Source organism: Lissotriton vulgaris, chromosome 7 (genome assembly GCF_964263255.1).
Source record: "Lissotriton vulgaris chromosome 7, aLisVul1.2, whole genome shotgun sequence".
Classification (NCBI taxonomy): domain Eukaryota; kingdom Metazoa; phylum Chordata; class Amphibia; order Caudata; family Salamandridae; genus Lissotriton; species Lissotriton vulgaris.
Genome location: NC_141695.1, coordinates 1405651010 through 1405669382, shown reverse-complemented (window position 1 = coordinate 1405669382; position 18373 = coordinate 1405651010). Strand labels below are relative to the sequence as shown.

Sequence of the window (18373 nt, the reverse complement as noted above, 5' to 3'; positions counted from 1 at the left end):
TGGTCAACTAGCATTATCGTGCCAATTTTTAAAAAGAGACCGTTCCAACCGTAGTTGTTATAGGCCGAGCTCCCTGTTTGATAACACATTGAAAATTTTGGTGAGGATCCTGTTCAATAAGATTAGGACATGGGGTGAGGAGGGTAATATTCTAGATTATGGTCAGTTGGGGTTTAGAAACGGAATCAGCACTGTTGAGCAGTGCCTAAACCTCAATTTGATTATTGGTAAATATACAATAGCTAAAAAATCCCCCAATTTACCTAGCTTTTATGGACCTTACCTCGGCCTTTGATTTTGTCAACCGGTCCCAGCTTTGTTCTATCCTTTTAAAATATGGTTTAGATGACGGCCTAGTACATTTTTTAGCTTAGCTACATAAGGACCTGAAGGCTCGGGTGCGGATCAGTAAGGGCGGCGAGGTATCCAGTGACATCAAAGCTGGTAGAGGGGTCAGGCAGGGTTGTGTCCTGGCCCCTCTCCTTTTTATTCTTTATATCAATGACTTGAGCAAGTCATTGATATCGCTCACTTCTGATGTCCCTAGTATCAATGATAAGACTCCCCGCCCTATTGTATACCGACGTTGCGGTCCTAATGGCCCGCACACCAAATGCTTCACGTGTCTGGTGCTTGGCTTTGTTTTATGGCTAGTTTGGACCTATGTACTAATTTTAAGAAATCTTTTTTAATGGCTTGTGGGGCGAAAAAGTACTGTAATGATATTGTTTTAGACACAAAGTTTATAGAGCACTTGCACTTTTCCGTACTTGGGTCCGGTTTTTGCAGCAAATGGATTGTGAGCTGACCATGTGGCGCACAGTAGAAAAATGGTTTCTAAAGACCTTACAAACATACTTTGCCTCCCCAACCCAGAAAAACGGAGGTAGTTTCAGCCATTATTAAGATTTTTAAACTACAATGCACCCCTACCGCTACTTATGGTGCAGAAGTTTGGGGTTTCTGACAGTGTGATAGCATCCAGGGGGAAGAAAACAGATATTGTTGCAAACTGTTGGGTGCTCCTCTCTCTTCATCACAGTAAGCCTGTCACAGTGAACTGAAACTGTCCTCTATTGAAGATTACATTAATCCTCGCCCACTACATTCTGGCTCGCTCTCTGGAAGAATCCAGGGAAATAATAACAGACTGCCTTAATTGTGACGGAAGGGAAATACCCTGGCTTTCTGCTGTCAGGAAGAGCTTGATTAGTAAGAATCTTGAAAGTATATTTTTAAATCTGAAAGATTCAGAGGGTGTAAGTAAAATAAAATCTACAGAAGGCCCTATATGCAGTTTATTATAAAACCATATATGAAATGGAGGAATATGGGGTACAATTCTAATCTTGATTATTTGCCTTGCCCTTGTAATGAACAACGTAATAAATTAATGTTGCATTTTTTAATTTTCTGTACATTTTATCTAAAATATACCAAAATGTTTTTATGCCATTTTTAAGACTTTACCCTCAATTAACTAGAAGTCAGCCTATAGGAAAATTATTACTTTGGAGGATGAAGAGCGATTCTTCTGTGCAGGTTCTTTTTTGAAAACTGCAGTACGTGCTCATAATTCAATGTGTACCCTCTGAAGCCTGTATCTGTTAATTTTACATTATGTAATGTATTTGTTTTAACTCTTTATATTGCATTTTTAAGCTATATTGTAATATATGATGGATTTGTTCGATGTTTTATTATTCAACTGATCCCCCCCTTACCTGGGTAACATTGTAATATGCTAATACTTACACTTGTGGTTTTATGGATATATAAATTTGTATCCAAATAAAGATGAATCTGAAACTGTAAATACAACCTAAACTGACCCCTTATCCTATCGCTAACCTCAGTGTTTTAACTCCATTTATTCATAATTTTCACAGCAACTATGAACCTAACTTTAATCAAAAATGTATTCCTAACCCTATAAATTAACCTTCTATTAACCCACACCATATATTTCTTTTTTGTAGTGTATTTTCATTATGGGACAGATTTTCCGCAGTGATATTCTCCTTAGTGGTTTAGTTGTCATGACTTGATCCTTTGACACAGAGCATAGTCTAGAGAATTCCGTGGACTTGCACTGTCTTCTTTTGAAAGATGGTTTTCCAGGGAATCATTGAGGGTGGGATTTGTGGAAAGTATGCATTGGAATGATCAGAACATCACGTCCAGTCCATCTTATGTGTCTTGTTTAACCACTTTTTAAAATGTTCTAAATGGTTGTGCAGATGCAAGCACCTGTTGGCCTTTGAAAGGTCCAGGAAGCTATTCTCCCTTTATTCCGATTCTTTTGTTCTCCTATTTCCATGCTACCTCCAAAGAGCGGGTTGTAGGTAGAAAGGGCTGGCAGGTCTGAAGATTTCAGTAGTGTGATATGTAACCTAAGAGCTTTCTTGCCTGCAGGTGTATCCGAGTACCTGAGCACTGAGATCTCCACCTCTAAGCAGAAGAAGTTCAGTTTAGTCACGTTTGTGGACACACCAGGCTTAGTGGATGGCGACATGAAATATCCCTTTGATGTGGACAAGGCCCTTCTATGGTTAGGTGAGTGCCGGCAGATGGAGCAAGGGAAGAGCATAACGAGTACAAGCGCACTGTCACCAAGATTGGCTTGCATACATAGAACCTGATATCTGTTCCTCACTTTGTTCCAAAACTAGGATTGCGTTGGGCATACTGTGAGCTTTGGCACTGTCAATTCATTTCTCGTACTGTCTTTTTCATTTGAGGACCTTCATAGAGTAGCTGGTTCAGACTTTAAAGATCCTGTTTGTTTGTTTTACCCTCTCTTTCAGGCGAACTATGTGACCTCATCTTTGTCTTCTTTGATCCCATGGGTCAAGCCCTTTGCAAGAGAACCCTGAACATTGTGGAGCGTCTCAACGAGCACCATGGGGACAAACTGCGCTTCTACCTCAGCAAGGCAGATGAGGCTGGCACAGAGAGTGACAGACAGGTGCCCATGGGGTAAAGTGGATCTATGGGTAAAAATGGGGGTTGCAGACAAAGCAGTCTCAGAAAAACTAATGGATATCTCCGTTTTTGGATTACAACTAGCAGCAACAATATGGGAAGTGATAGTAGACTAGGGGCTAGATGTAGGTGGCTAATTATGTGTCGGTAAGGCAGAAATTCGGTAAATTTCAGCATTACTGACCGGTATTTAGGCTTTTGAGATGTAGGGGGGATTCGGTATTAAGGAATCGGTAAATACTGAGTTCGAGGCATGTGGGCTGCTGAATTCATATCTGTGCATAGATCGCCGCCTAGTGTTGGGTCCGGATGCTTGCACATTGTTGTCCTGGAAGAGTCTTCTAAGTATCACGAGATAGGTGGCTCTTCCCCTGGACTACAGTGCGCATGGGCATCGACTCCATCCTCAGATTGTTTTTTTCCGCCATTGGGTTCGGATGTCTTTACTTCCCTCTTGTCGGAATCGATAGAAAAACTTTCTTGAGACCAAAAGGTCTTTAGGCTATACGTCGGTATTGTCTTGCGTTCGGCTTTACTTTTTCTAGCTCGGCTCCGAGCTGGTTTTTTTGTACTTCCGCGTGCTCTCGGCGCGGAAGGCCTAGTCGACGCTCCTGACTTATCGACCAACCATCATGGACCGAAGTCCATTCAAGAGATGTCCGGTCTGTAACTCGAAGTACCTCCACATCGACGTCCATCCGGTGTGCAACAAGTGTCTGTCGCCGGACCATGATGACGCCAAGTGTATGGCCTGTTCACGCTTCAGGTCCAAGAAGACACTTAAGCTTCGGCGAGCTGCGCGCCTCGAGGCCCAGCAATCTGCTTCGGGGCCTGCGGACATTTTTCGATGCTGGGGATGTCGAGGAAGAATATATCCAGGACGTCTCGGAGTCAAACCCCGCGTCGGACGTCGAAGATGACTACGACGCTGATGCTGAGGTGTTCGAAAGCGAAGACGTCATCGAGGAGGTAGGAGACAACGACTGTGCCCTCGGGGCCATGGAGGATAGTTTGGACGAGGAGCTTCCTCAGACTGACTCTGGGGCTGTGCCTATTTATAAGGCCCAGGTCGAGGGATCGCCTTCGGGCCTTACCCAAGACCTCGATATGGGTTCCACGGCCCCGCCTTCGGGCCCGGCCACGGACATTGTTACCGAGCCACTCCCTGGCAAAACAAAACCGAAAGTGAAACCTACGGTCTCAATGCCAGATACTGCGCAGGTGCAAGCATCGACACCGAAAGTGCGCATCGCTTTGGTTGGATCGAAGGCTTCGGAGGCTTCGGCGCCGAAGATGGCTGTCGAGCCGAAAAGTCTAGTCAAGGGCGTTGAGACTAAGTCTGCCGCGCCGAAGACTAAAGTGAAGGTGGTCGATACTGGCGCCGAGGACGGTCGACACCGGCAAGGGCCTTGTCGACCCGAAGAAGGCTGTCGACGAACCGAAGAAAACTCTCGGTGACCCAAAGAAGCGGCTCGATGACCCGAAGGTCCTCTCTGCCCCGCGTCCGCACGACAAGGCCAAGGGCGCTGCGGCTCGTGAGTCTACTACGAAAGCGGCCTCGAAGGACTCTACTCCGAAAGTGGCCTCGAAGGACCCCGCTGAACCAGCGCGTCCATCCGCCGCGTTCACCAAAAAGGTGTTGAACACCCTGCAGCGCATCAAGGACGGCACCGCGGCGGTCGAACCAAAGGACCCTCCGCCTGCGAAGCCTGTGGAGAAACCAGTTAAGGCGTCCACGCCGATCCTCTTCACGTTGCCACCTAAGACGGCGCCGAAGGCTTTCACTCCTAAGGCAGTGGCCGCCGTGCCCGAAAAGGTCTCCTCAGCGCCGAAGGCGTCGTCAGTGGTCCACGGCCCGCGACCTCGACGACCTTCGGGGGATGAGCGTCAGGAACACCTCATCGATGCCGAAACGGGCAGGCTTTCCTTCCTGAAGCGGAAAATCACACCAGAACCCCAACTGGAGTCTTACAAGATCCCTCTCAAGAAGAAGGAGGACTCTGCTTGCTCTCCGGTCTTGGTGGAACCCCTTTCACCACACTCATGATGTGTCGCCCACTTACTCCGATGTGGACGCTGGTGAGGGAGATGAAGAGGATGAATAGTTATCCAGTCTATACAGACCCTGAGGATACAAATCAGCCCTGGGCAGCTGGTGGTGACCCTGGGGATCCTCATTCAGGACAAGACCCTCAACTCTTTTCTGCAAAGACTTCACCTACAGAAGACTCTGCTGCTTTCAATGCTCTCATTGAACGGGCCGCAAACAATCACAATGTACAGCTGCATGCTGACCCTGTGGATGTGGATTTCCTCTTTGACACTTTTTCGGTGTCAGAAAAGACTGTAAAAACTCTGCCTATGCTAAAAGGTGTTTTAAAGCATGCTGCTGAGATCTTTAAAGAACCAACCAGGGCAAGGGTGATAAACCCTAGGATTGACAAAAAGTACATGTCAGCGCCTACTGATCCTACCTACATTAAAGGACAGTTGCCTCTGGACTCCCTTGTCGTCTCGAATGCCCGGAAGAGGGCCAATTCTCAGACTACAGGTGATGCTCCTCCCCCAGACAAAGAATCCAAGGTCTTTGAGGCTTCGGGGAAGAGGGTAGCAGCACAGGCAGCCAACATATGGCGCATCTCTAACACACAGGCGCTTCTAGCGCGCTATGACAGGGCGCACTACGATACACTAGAGACCCTGTTGCAACACCTGCCTGATCAATACAAAGAAGGGGCTGAGATGCTGATTCAAGAAGGGAAGCTAATCTCTAACGCTTCAATTAAGTGCGCTCTGGACGCAGCTGATACTGCGGCCAGAGCTATAAACACCAGTGTTATGCTTCGGAGACATGCCTGGCTGAGAATCTCTGGATTTAAGCCAGACATCCAAACCACCATCCTGAACCAAACGGTTAACCCAGATCACCTGTTTGGCCTAGAGGTTGACACCACCCTAGAAAAAATGAAAAAGGACACTGACACTGCTAAATCCATGGGTGCCTTACAGTCCCAGCAGTTTCGGGGTGGGTCCTTCCCTCGCTCCACCACTAGAGGCGTCTCCAGGGGTCAGCTTTCACGGTCCACGCAGTAGTACAAAGGCAACACCCAGACTACTTACTCCAACAAGAGTCGAGGTGGATATCGTGGCAACAGCGCCAAGGGCAGAGGACGTGGCAACAGCTCAAGGTCCTCTGCCACCAGCAAACAGTGACGCCTTGTCACTGCCCCCCGATCACACAACACCGGTCGGGGGGAGACTCCAGCAGTTCCTGCCCGTCTGGAAGTCCATCACCACGGACAGGTGGGTCAGAAAACGTATCCAACACGGTTATTGTCTGGAGTTAACATCCACTCCACCCAACATGCCCCCAAGGCACCGTCCTATGTCGGACGAGCACTTGCACTTATTGCAGCAGGAGGTCACCGTCATGCTGCAAAAAGGGGCAATAGAGCTCGTGCCTATGCCAGAAAGAGGCACAGGGGTATACTCCCTGTACTTCTTGATTCCAAAGAAGGACAGGTCCCTCAGGCCCATCCTGGACCTCAGGCCACTCAACTACTACATCCTGTCGGAGCACTTCCATATGCTGACCCTGCAGCAAGTGCTCCCGTTGCTCAGGCAGGGGGATTTTCTCGCAACTTTAGACCTAAAGGAGGCGTACTTTCACATTCCACTGCACCCTTCACACAGGAAATAACTCAGGTTCACCATCCAAAACCAGCACTACAAGTTCAAGGTTTTGCCTTTCGGTGTCACCATGGCACCCAGGGTGTTCACAAAGTGCCTGGCGACAGTGGCGGCGCATTTCAGGAGACGGAACATACACGTCTACCCCTATCTGGACGACTGGCTCATCCAAGCAAAGTCATCCCAGCAGTGTGCCGCCCACATGTCCCACACCATTCACCTCCTGCACGATCTGGGATTCTCACTGAATTACCCAAAATCCCACCTCCAGCCCGCCCACGTACGGCAGTATCTGGGCGCGACCATAAACACTCTGGCGGCCACAACGCAGGCGAATTCAGTGAGGGTCAGCAGCATTCAATCGCTGATCCAAAAATTCAGACCTCAACACTCGCTTCCAGCAAGAGTGTTTATGCAGTTGATTGGCATGATGGCCTCCTGCATTTCCATAGTCCCGCACGCGAGGCTACATATGCATCCGCTTCAGGAGTGCTTAGCACGTCAGTGGACTCAGGCTCACGGGCAGTTGAAAGACCTAGTGTTGGTGAGCGGTCGGGCATACAACTCTCTGCATTGGTGGAATCCACGAAACCTTTGCAAGGGCCGACCGTTCCAAGAGCCTGTGCCACAGATCATCCTGATGACGGACGCCTCTCTCCAGGGTTGGGGAGCTCATGTACTCCATTACACTGTGCAGGGACTATGGACGCAACAGCAGAGGAAGATGCACATCAATGTTCTGGAACTGATGACGATCTTCGTGGCACTCAAAGCCTTCAAAGTACATCTGTGCAACAAGGTCATGTTGATCTGGACGGACAACATGACGGCAATGCACTACATTCAGAGGCAGGGAGGAACACACTCTCCGCAGCTGTCTCATCTGCCTCAGAGCATGTGGAAGTGGGCCATTCAGAGGAACATCTTCCTCATGGCAGAACACCTCCCGGGCAAGGACAATCAGATGGCGGACCTGCTCAGCAGGCACAGCCACCAAATGCACGAGTGGGAGATACATCCATCAGTACTCCAACCGTACTTCCAAAGGTGGGGTCATCCAGAGATCGACCTCTTCGCCACAAGGGAGAACGCAAAATGCCAAAGCTTCGCCGCCAGATTCCCACACCCACAGTCGCAGGGCAATGCGATATGGATGAACTGGTCAGTCAGATTTGCGTACGCTTTTCCCCCAGCACCCTTGATACCGCTGGTGGCACGCAAGCTCCTGCAGCACTCGATGACTCTCATCCTGGTTGCTCCAACGTGGGCTCGCCAACCATGGTACACCACGTTTCTGGAACTATCCGTGGTACCGCATCAGAGGCTACGTCTCACACCCAGCCTTCTGACGCAGAGCCATGGCGACATTCAGCATCCAGATCCGCAACAGCTCAACCTGGCGATCTGGCTCCTGAAGTCCTAGAGTTTGGCTACCTGCACTTGCCTTCCGACTGTATGGACATCATTCGGGAGGCGAGGAAGCCCACTATCAGAGCATGCTATGCGGCGAAATGGAAGCGGTTTGTCATTTATTGTGCAGACCACAACATTAACCCGCTAGATGCGTCTATTCAGAATACCATCTTTACAAATGTAATCTGGCCTATGCTTCCATTCGCATACATCTGTCAGCAATGGCCGCTTATCTCCAGAACAGGCAGCACCTCTCCCTTTTCAGGGTGCCTGCCATTAAGGCCTTTCTGGAGGGACTCAAACGAGTCATTGCTCCGCGGACTCCACCAGCTCCGGAGTGGAACCTCAATGTGGTCCTCACCCGGCTGATGGGTCCTCCCTTTGAAGCAATGCATTCCTGCGAGATTCAATTCTTGACATGGAAAGTGGCTTTCCTCATAGCGATTACATCACTGCGACGAGTTAGTGAGCTCCAAGCTCTAACTATCCAAGAGCCATTTATTCAAATTCATTCTAACAGTGTGGTGCTTCGCACTAACCCTAAATTCCTTCCTACGGTAGTGTCTCAATTCCATATTAACCAAACAATTGAATTGCCTGTTTTCTTCCAAAATCCGGAGTCATTGGCGGAGTGGATGCTCCACACCCTTGACGTCAAAAGGGCCCTGATGTATTACATCGATAGGACCAAGAATTTTTGGAAGACTAAGCAACTCTTTGTCGCCTTTGCACCACACCACAAAGGTAACCCTATTTCCAAGGCTGGTATTGCTAGGTGGATTGTTAAATGTATCCAGATCTGCTATCTGAAAGCAAAACGTACTCTCACCATTCCACCAAGGGCCCACTCCACCAGAAAGTTGGGGACCTCTATGGCATTCCTTGGAAACATTCCTTTGGAAGACATATGTAGAGCAGCCACATGGTCTACCACACACACATTTACAAAGCATTATTGTGTTGATGTGCACTCCAAACAGCAGGCAGCTGTAGGGCAGGCTGTTCTCAAAACACTTTTCCAAACTGCTGCAGCTGGCACGGGCGGCCGCCGTTAATGGAGCGACTGCTATGTATTCTATGCACAGATATGAATTCAGCAGCCCACATGCCTCGAACCGAATATGCTACTTACCAGTATCCATCTGTTCTTGGCATGTAGGGCTGCTGACATTCGTATCGCCCGCCCTCCTCCCCGGCGCCTGTAGCAACTGCAGAATTCACATATACTTCTAGCATGGTCATCATTCACTGAGTTTCACTCCATCTTGGTCACAATGTCTAAAAACAATCTGAGGATGGAGTCGATGCCCATGCGCACTGTAGTCCAAGGGAGGAGCCACCTATCTCGTGATACTTCGAAGACTCTTCCAGGACAACAATGTGCAATCTTCCGGACCCAACACTAGGTGGCGATCTATGCACAGATATGAATGTCAGCAGCCCTACATGCCAAGAACAGATGCATACTGGTAAGTAGCATATTCATTCCTTAATACCGATTCCTTATGGCCTTGCATTTAAGGAATCGGAAATACCGATTCCTTAAATGCAATGTAGGTAGCACTTTTTTTTTAAGTAAGTAAATGCTTTATTGTACAGTTAATAAAAACCATTACAAATAGCTTTTAGCAATAAAAGAAAATGGTCAGTTAAAAAAAACCGGTTAAAAAGGTCGGTCTAAAACCATAAAAAGTGGGACAATGTTCATCCAGCGTGAAGTACAAGTAAATTTCTGTTTTAGATAAAGATTTGTGTATCTGTCCAAGCGCTTGCTTCCGGCAAGTGGGTTGTTCTTTCCCCTCCGGGGACGGACCGGCTATCTCCCAGAATGTTCGTGCCTCTTGGGGAAAGTACTTTAATGTTCTTGGTCAGTGTGGGTCTCTTGCCCGGTCTGAGGGCTAGAGGCAGATGATGTTGTATCGGTGATGTCGGTGTCCACTTGTGCTCTCGTCGTTTTGAGCCTGGATTCTGCCACTCCGAGGTATTTTACCAGTCGGCAGGCCATTTGCACGTCATCTCCTCTAAAGCAGCTCAAAACTGCTTCTCTGCAGGACCTGATTCCTTTGTTTCAGAATAAGGGTCCCAGTAAGTTCTTCCGGTCTTGCTGCAGCTCTTTGCAGATGGTTATGAGGTGTGTGATGTTTTCCTCGTGCATTCCGCACAGGCGGCATTTTGCTGGTTTTGGTGGCCGCAGCCATGGGGCCATGTGGCCCGCTCTGGTAGCAATCCAAGTCGTAGTTTTAAAAACGATTCTTTTGTTGTTTTGGAGAAACTGTTCACCAGGTACGCCTGTGGAGTAAGTTTGTTGTATGTTTGCACAGTCAGCCAGCCATGTGCTCTCTTAGCTAATGAAGCTTTGTCTTGCAGGAGGGATTCTTTTTTGACAATTTTTTTTTTATACCTGACGGGCTCCCTTGAAGGTCCCATAGCTGCCTTGCCCCAAGGTGGTTGATGGCATCCTCCAGGAAATGTCTTGCTGGACAGTCACTTTTACTTTGTAGTTCTTTCCAGAGGAGTGCGTTAAGGGTGTTTTCCTCTCCTCTGCTTATTTTGTGCCAGGTCTTAAGGTAGGTTCCCTTTCGTGCAAGTTCTTCTTTGGCCAACCCAATTTCTAGGCAGATCTGTGCCGGTGAGATGTATTTCGGAAGACCGAACATGATCCGCATTGCTTTTGAGACTACTCTGTTCAGAGTTCCCGTGTCCCTCCCTCTCATTGCTTCACTTCCATATGTGATCGATGGAATCAGCTTGGCTTGGATCACTTGTAGGAGGGGAGAGAGGTTTAGGCCAATGATTTTATTTTAAGGTTCCTAAGTGATGCTGCTATCATTAGGCCTCTCCTCTTAATCTCCTCCAGTTGTGGTTTAAAGCTACCCCTTTCGTCTATAATCACTCCCAGGTAACAATATTTGTTTGTGGTCTCCAGTCTGTTTGAGTCCAAGTACCATCTAAATGGTGATTTATTTCTTGCGATAATTAAGGGGCATGATTTTTGTTTTACTGTAGTTAATACAGAGTTTGTTAGCTTTGGAGTATTCCGCAGTGATGTCGCGGAGCCGTTGTAGCCCAATCTGTGTCCGACTGATCAGCACCAGGTCATCGGCGTAAAATAGGCAAGAAAGCTGTTTGCCCCCTAATTTTGGAGCATGTGAGTTGTTTGCGTTTAATTTTGTGGATAGTTCGCCCATAAAGAGATTGAATAGGGTTGGCGCTAACACACAGCCTTGTTTTACTCTTGTGTAGGTTTGAATTTTCTTAGTTCAGAACTCTCCAGGGTCTAGTTTGACCTGGACCCATGTGTCGCTGTGCAGGAGTATTAGCTGGTTCAGTAGATTGTCTGGGATGTTCATTCTTTTCAGTTTTTTCCACAACAGGTTTCTGTCTACCCGGTCGAATGCAGCGCTATAGTCCTATGAAGCACAGGTACAAGGGATAATTTCCTTCTTGCGCTGAGTCAATCAGTAGTGACAGGGCTATGATATTGGTAGATGTTTTTCCTGAAACCGGTTTGGTTAAACGGGATTGTTGAAGTTTCTTCTACCCATAGAGTTAATTCCTGAAGTAGGAGGCCTGGATAGTACTTGGCCTCGTTGTCTAGAAGGGCTATTAGCCGATAGCTTTTGGGATCTTTTCTGTCTACATTTTTGTAGATTGGGGATATTATTGCCCCCCTCCAAGATTGTGGGATTGTAGATGATTGCCAGATTTTTTCGAACATTGGTTTGAGGTTAGTTGGCCATTATTTTGGGTCCTGCTTAAATATTATTGGTGGTATTCCATTAGGACCAGGGGCTCCGTCTCTTCTACCTTTTGTGATCCTTTTAATTATTTGTTCCGTCGTGATTATTACAGCTTTATTCATTCTCAAGTATTCTTGGTGTAGGGACGGGTATTCGTCCATCTTTCCATTGTCAGTGCCTGTTTCTTTCCCCCATTCTTTAGTCTCACTAAAGGGAGTGCTGAAGTAGATTGTCCAGTCATCTTCTGTCACCTGGGAATCAATCCCTCGGTTTTTCCCATTGATCTGAGCATTGATCTTTTGCCAGAACTGAGCACTGCGATTTGTTTTGGCGTCATATAGGAGTTTTCCCCAAAATGCCTCTTCCTCTTCCCTTTTTTGCTGCCATATTAATTTCTTGCGCTCTCCTTTTAGCTGTCTGAGCTCTTGGAGGAGGGACGGATCTGTTTTTACTCTTCGTAGAGTCCGGTTGATCATTGTCTTCAGTGTTTTTAGCCTACTGGTGTTTCGGAGGTTGTTGCATCTTTTCTGTTTTGAGTTACAGCTGTATCTTGTTCGTGTTAGGTAGCACTTAAAACAGTGCACCTCAGCCTTAAGGAATCGCTATTTACCACCAAATCCAAGTTTGTGGTAAATAGGGATTTCCTTTCAAAAAGCATTTTTTTGCTTTTTGAAATGTGCCATGTGGCACACATCCATGCCCTTAGGGCATGCATGTGTGCCACATGTGCACACATGCACATTTCAGGGGTTCCTGAACCCTTGAAATACCTCCCGGTATTACCGATTCGGTAATACCGAATATCCTCACATTCATTCCTATGGGCCTCCAGGCTCATAGGAATGAATTGGTAGATATTCCTTATTACCCAATCGGTAATACCGATTCGGTAATCAGGAATGTTAAAGATTCAGTATTTTTTTTACCGAATCATTACCTACATATGAAATACCGATTCCTAAATACTGAATCGGTAAAATTCGGTATTTAGGAATCGGTATTTCCAAGTTACCTACATCTAGCCCTAGGTTGTCTAAGAGTCTAACCTGTCTCAAGAATCTGGTTGATATTGCTGAGGACAGGGAAATATCACGACGATTGACCTTAAAGTCACTGACCAAAACTCTGGCATTCTGCTTACCCAAATAATGTCAAGTATTGCTGAATCAGGTTTGCGGGTAGATAGCAACTAAATTGAGTCAGGATAAGTAGTTGTATTTTGTTTAAAATCTGAGTGCTCCTTGGGAATTTGGCTAAGGTCCTATCTTGCTAGTTACCTCCATTGCAAGTGTGAGTTATAGTGCCTTCTCGCAGGTCTTCACAGAGACCTGGCATAATGCAACATTTTCTGCATTAAACCTTTAGCACATTTGATGATTTATAGCACCCTTAAGACACTCCTCCGTATGGAATGCAGCTAGTACTGGGTATATTCTGAGCAAATGACTAGCTTTAATGAATAAATGTATACTTGAACTGGAAGCATTCCTGTTTTTTGTATTTTGAGAGCACTGAGAGTTACATATGGCGATAATCTTTTGTATAGTGGTAATTATTTAAGTAATTTAAGGTTGTAACCGCTTGAGATGGGTTTCCTGGCCCACCTGGGTGCTATCTATAAAACGGCACAAAAGTTGGTCATGACGTTTTAGTTCGAGCAAGAGTAGTGCCTAACATATGTTCACTCCAGTGATTTGTGCATCTTATGATAATATTCTTGCCCTCTAGCGCGTGTTGATGCAGATCGTTCAGGAACTGTGCAAGAGGCCCGGGCTAAATAAGTGTGGATTCGACATGCCGACAATCTACATCCCTAACCCAAACAAGGTATGTTACTCTGCGGTTAGTACATAAATTGATTCGGGTGGGATGAATGCACTGCTTGTTTTTTCACTTGTTTTTATTGGTTCCTCAATTTCGTTGGTGCACTAGAAAGTAATGCCGAGGGTCCAACGGCATTTAGTAAACTGACAAAATTGTGGGTCTAAAGGTACTTTAGATCCATCCCTTCGTAGGCACTCAAAGTATTGTCTCCATATCATAAGAAGACTTCCACACTATAATTCAATTCATTATTTGCTCATTTTATTTTTTTATTTTTTATTCATCCGATGTAATTCATATCTGTTTCCTTTTGTCATACAATGATTTTTGGCATTTTCATAATCATGTCAAACATTGTCATCTAAATCAGTCCAATGCATTTCGGGCATGCAAATGTGCCCTTCATCAGGGAAATGACACTGTCAAAAATAATAATGATATTAATCAAAAAATAAATTCACTAATATAAAGTACATAAGTAATTATGTAGCAGTAAAAACGTGCTTAAACCAACAGTTTAAATGTAGTGGGTGAGTGCATGGTAAATCGTGATAACCTAAATTGCATGCAGGGTGTTTTTTAACAAAAATGATACGTGATAGCGGTTTGTTTAAACTCACATGTCCGAAGTTTCCAAAGGTAGGGAAACCTGTAGAAAAATACAATAAAAGAACAAGGATCTAGCGTCTATTTATCATATCTATGACAATTCTAACGTTCGCGCTTGTCAAAGACAGCCGTCTCAGTAACTAACCTTCTGTGGCGTGTGAATGCCGATTCACGCGGGTCCTCTCGTCCGTGCGAGCTGGTACATAAATCAGCCGTGTGTGTCTGTTTTTAAAGCGAGTTCCGGTCATGTGGCACATGACGCTGTGTGCTCATGGAAAAAAGACTATGCGAGCGAACGGTCGCCAATAATCGCGTGCAAACAAATGTGCACGTTAATGCGGTGTTCTGGCCAGAACCATGTATGACGAAAATGTGTGTAAAAAATGATAGTAACCTAAACTCTCTGAAGATTATATAAATCATTTGATTTTATTATGAAAAAAATTATTAATCCGGAAAACTCGGGATTCGAACCAAAAAGGATCACATAGGGGTCGTAGGAATTAGTGTTGTGAGCCATCAGTGAGGATGATAAAAGTAATGTCAGAATGTGAGTGTCTATTCAATGTGTGAACCACACGCAGTATACACAAGATACAGTCAGATACAAGCAATTAATATGTTTCTTCATAGGTAACATGCTAATTCGATTCTGTCATTTAACCCCATTGGTTTCTGGGTAGACAATTTTTTTATCCAATAGTTCTCTCTCATCAATAAAAAGTTATTGTTGTTTCTCCCTTCGATTTTTTGAACTGTTTCCAATATTATAAATTTAATTTGTGAAACGTTATGACTTGCTTCTGTAAAATGTTGTGATAGTGCTGATTTTGTGTTCTTTAGTCTTATGTTTGATCTGTGTTCCGTTAGGCGCACTTTAATACGTCTCTCAGTTTTACCCACGTACATTTTGCCGCAGGGGCATCTGATTCCATAAATCAAATTAGTTGATTCGCAGGTCGCATTCACTCTTAGTTTTATTGGGAAACCTTTGGAGGGGTGGTTGATTGTATTTCCTTGAATTATACTGTTACAGTTCCCGCAATTTAAACAGGGTTTTGTACCAGTAAAAGTAATGTTGACTGGAATTTTCTGTTGTAGAATTTCTCCTAGGTTTTTGGCTCTTGTGTATGCAAAGATTGGAGGTTCTCTGAAAGATTGGTTAAAATCAGGTTCCATGTTCAGAATTGGCCAATGTTTCATAATGGCTTGTTTGTATTTCTTGCTCACCGTGGAGTATTTTGATACTACAACCATTCTTGTCTGTTGAGGTTTGGTTTTGCTGGTTAATAACTGTTTTCTTTCCATTTGATCAATCCTCTTTTTAGATTCGTCTAATAAAGATTGTGGATAACCTCTCCATGTGAATTTTTGAATCATTTCATCCAGTCTGATGTTAAGTGTGTTTTTGTTCGAAGTGATTCGTTTCACTCTAGCCATCTGTGAGAATGGTAAGTTGTTAATCAGATTAGGTTGGTGGAAACTGGAGTATAGCAACATGTTGTTTCGGTCTGTTGGTTTGATGTACAAATCGGTCACAAATCCCTCAGGTGTTGTGGTTACCTTTACATCTAGAAAATTGACAGATGTATCAGACATGTTCCATGTGAGTTGTATTCTTTGGTCATGCTCATTGAATTTCGTTAGTTCCATTATTAGTTTCTCTTGTGTGTTTGTCCATATGATAAAGTAATCATCGATATACCTGATCAATAGTTTCAAGTTGTTTTAGACCAAGGTCAAGCACAAGAAGGAGACCCAGGCGAGGGTCCGGCAAAGGACAAAGACAGGGATCCACCGAACACCAGAAGCATGACCGTGATTGCCAAAGAGAAGGAAAAGGAGAAGAAAACCAAAAAGAATCCTCCACAAAACACCTAGTCATCAACATCAGTGACCATCAATTTAACTCATATGAATTGGATTTACTACAAAAAGGCACATCATTTATACCGACAACCACATCTGACAATCTGGAACTTGAAGTGAGTTTTTTCAAACTAATGCGAAAACTCAAACTGAGACATTTCTTTGATAACACATTACCGGAGAGACCACTTCAACAAAAAGATCAATTAGTAGGATTAAGACCCCACAGCACCTTTCAAGCTCCAACCAGTCACAAAACACTGGACCTATTCGAAAATCTAGTAAAACAAGACCTGAAGAAAATCAAACACATAAAACCGAAAAATAAAAACATTACACAAAAAGATCTTGATACCCTACACAAATTGGCCAGCAATGAAAAAATCACATATACCAAAGCGGACAAAGGTGGCGCCATCGTCATCATGAATACAGAAATGTATAAACAAAAGGTCAAAGAACATATTTCAGATGAGAAAACATATTGTAAATTGGATAGAAATCCAACATTGGAATATGTAAAAACCCTAAAGCAAATCATTCAAGGAGCATTACAACAGGGGATCATCGAAGAAAGAACAAAAAACTTTTTACTTACTATTGACCCAAAAAGTCCTACATTGAGAATGCAACCGAAAATACATAAAAACATCTATGACCCCCCTATGCGACCGATTGTGTCTACTAGAGGGAGTTTGCACGAACCAGTTGGTCAACTCATAGACCGGTATTGTCAACCTATTGTACAGTCCATGCGCACGTATGTCAAAGACACTACTCAATTCTTACAAATTCTTGAACAAGTGCAATGGGATCCAACACAAAAAATAATTCTATGCACAGCAGATGTCTGCAGCCTATATACGAGTATCCCCCATGACATGGGCATTGAAGCAATGGAAGCGGCTCTTTTGAAGTCAGAATTAGATCACGATTTTCAAATCTTCTTGATGGAACTAATGTACTATACTTTATACCATAGTTATTTCAAAGTAGAGGAATCATGGTACCAACAATTGTCAGGCATGGCCATGGGCAATTCAGCAGCCCCAGTGTATGCGAACATTTTCATGGAATGGTATGAAAACCGACATATACTCTCCAATAATGAATGGACCAACAACTTGAAACTATTGATCAGGTATATCGATGATTACTTTATCATATGGACAAACACACAAGAGAAACTAATAATGGAACTAACGAAATTCAATGAGCATGACCAAAGAATACAACTCACATGGAACATGTCTGATACATCTGTCAATTTTCTAGATGTAAAGGTAACCACAACACCTGAGGGATTTGTGACCGATTTGTACATCAAACCAACAGACCGAAACAACATGTTGCTATACTCCAGTTTCCACCAACCTAATCTGATTAACAACTTACCATTCTCACAGATGGCTAGAGTGAAACGAATCACTTCGAACAAAAACACACTTAACATCAGACTGGATGAAATGATTCAAAAATTCACATGGAGAGGTTATCCACAATCTTTATTAGACGAATCTAAAAAGAGGATTGATCAAATGGAAAGAAAACAGTTATTAACCAGCAAAACCAAACCTCAACAGACAAGAATGGTTGTAGTATCAAAATACTCCACGGTGAGCAAGAAATACAAACAAGCCATTATGAAACATTGGCCAATTCTGAACATGGAACCTGATTTTAACCAATCTTTCAGAGAACCTCCAATCTTTGCATACACAAGAGCCAAAAACCTAGGAGAAATTCTACAACAGAAAATTCCAGTCAACATTACTTTTACTGGTACAAAACCCTGTTTAAATTGCGGGAACTGTAACAGTATAATTCAAGGAAATACAATCAACCACCCCTCCAAAGGTTTCCCAATAAAACTAAGAGTGAATGCGACCTGCGAATCAACTAATTTGATTTATGGAATCAGATGCCCCTGCGGCAAAATGTACGTGGGTAAAACTGAGAGACGTATTAAAGTGCGCCTAACGGAACACAGATCAAACATAAGACTAAAGAACACAAAATCAGCACTATCACAACATTTTACAGAAGCAAGTCATAACGTTTCACAAATTAAATTTATAATATTGGAAACAGTTCAAAAAATCGAAGGGAGAAACAACAATAACTTTTTATTGATGAGAGAGAACTATTGGATAAAAAAATTGTCTACCCAGAAACCAATGGGGTTAAATGACAGAATCGAATTAGCATGTTACCTATGAAGAAACATATTAATTGCTTGTATC

General features: G+C 44.3%; 1 protein-coding gene across 1 annotated transcript in view; it reads left to right on the top strand.

Moving 5' to 3' along the window:
- Positions 1–18373, top strand: part of LOC147705732 (uncharacterized) — a 338142-nt gene that overhangs the window by 105539 nt on the left and 214230 nt on the right. Inside the window, exons 5-7 of the mRNA XM_086932177.1 lie at positions 2416–2556; positions 2808–2968; positions 13557–13655. Of these exons, the coding sequence (XP_086788303.1) occupies positions 2416–2556; positions 2808–2968; positions 13557–13655 (401 nt within the window). The remainder of the gene's footprint in view (positions 1–2415; positions 2557–2807; positions 2969–13556; positions 13656–18373) is intronic.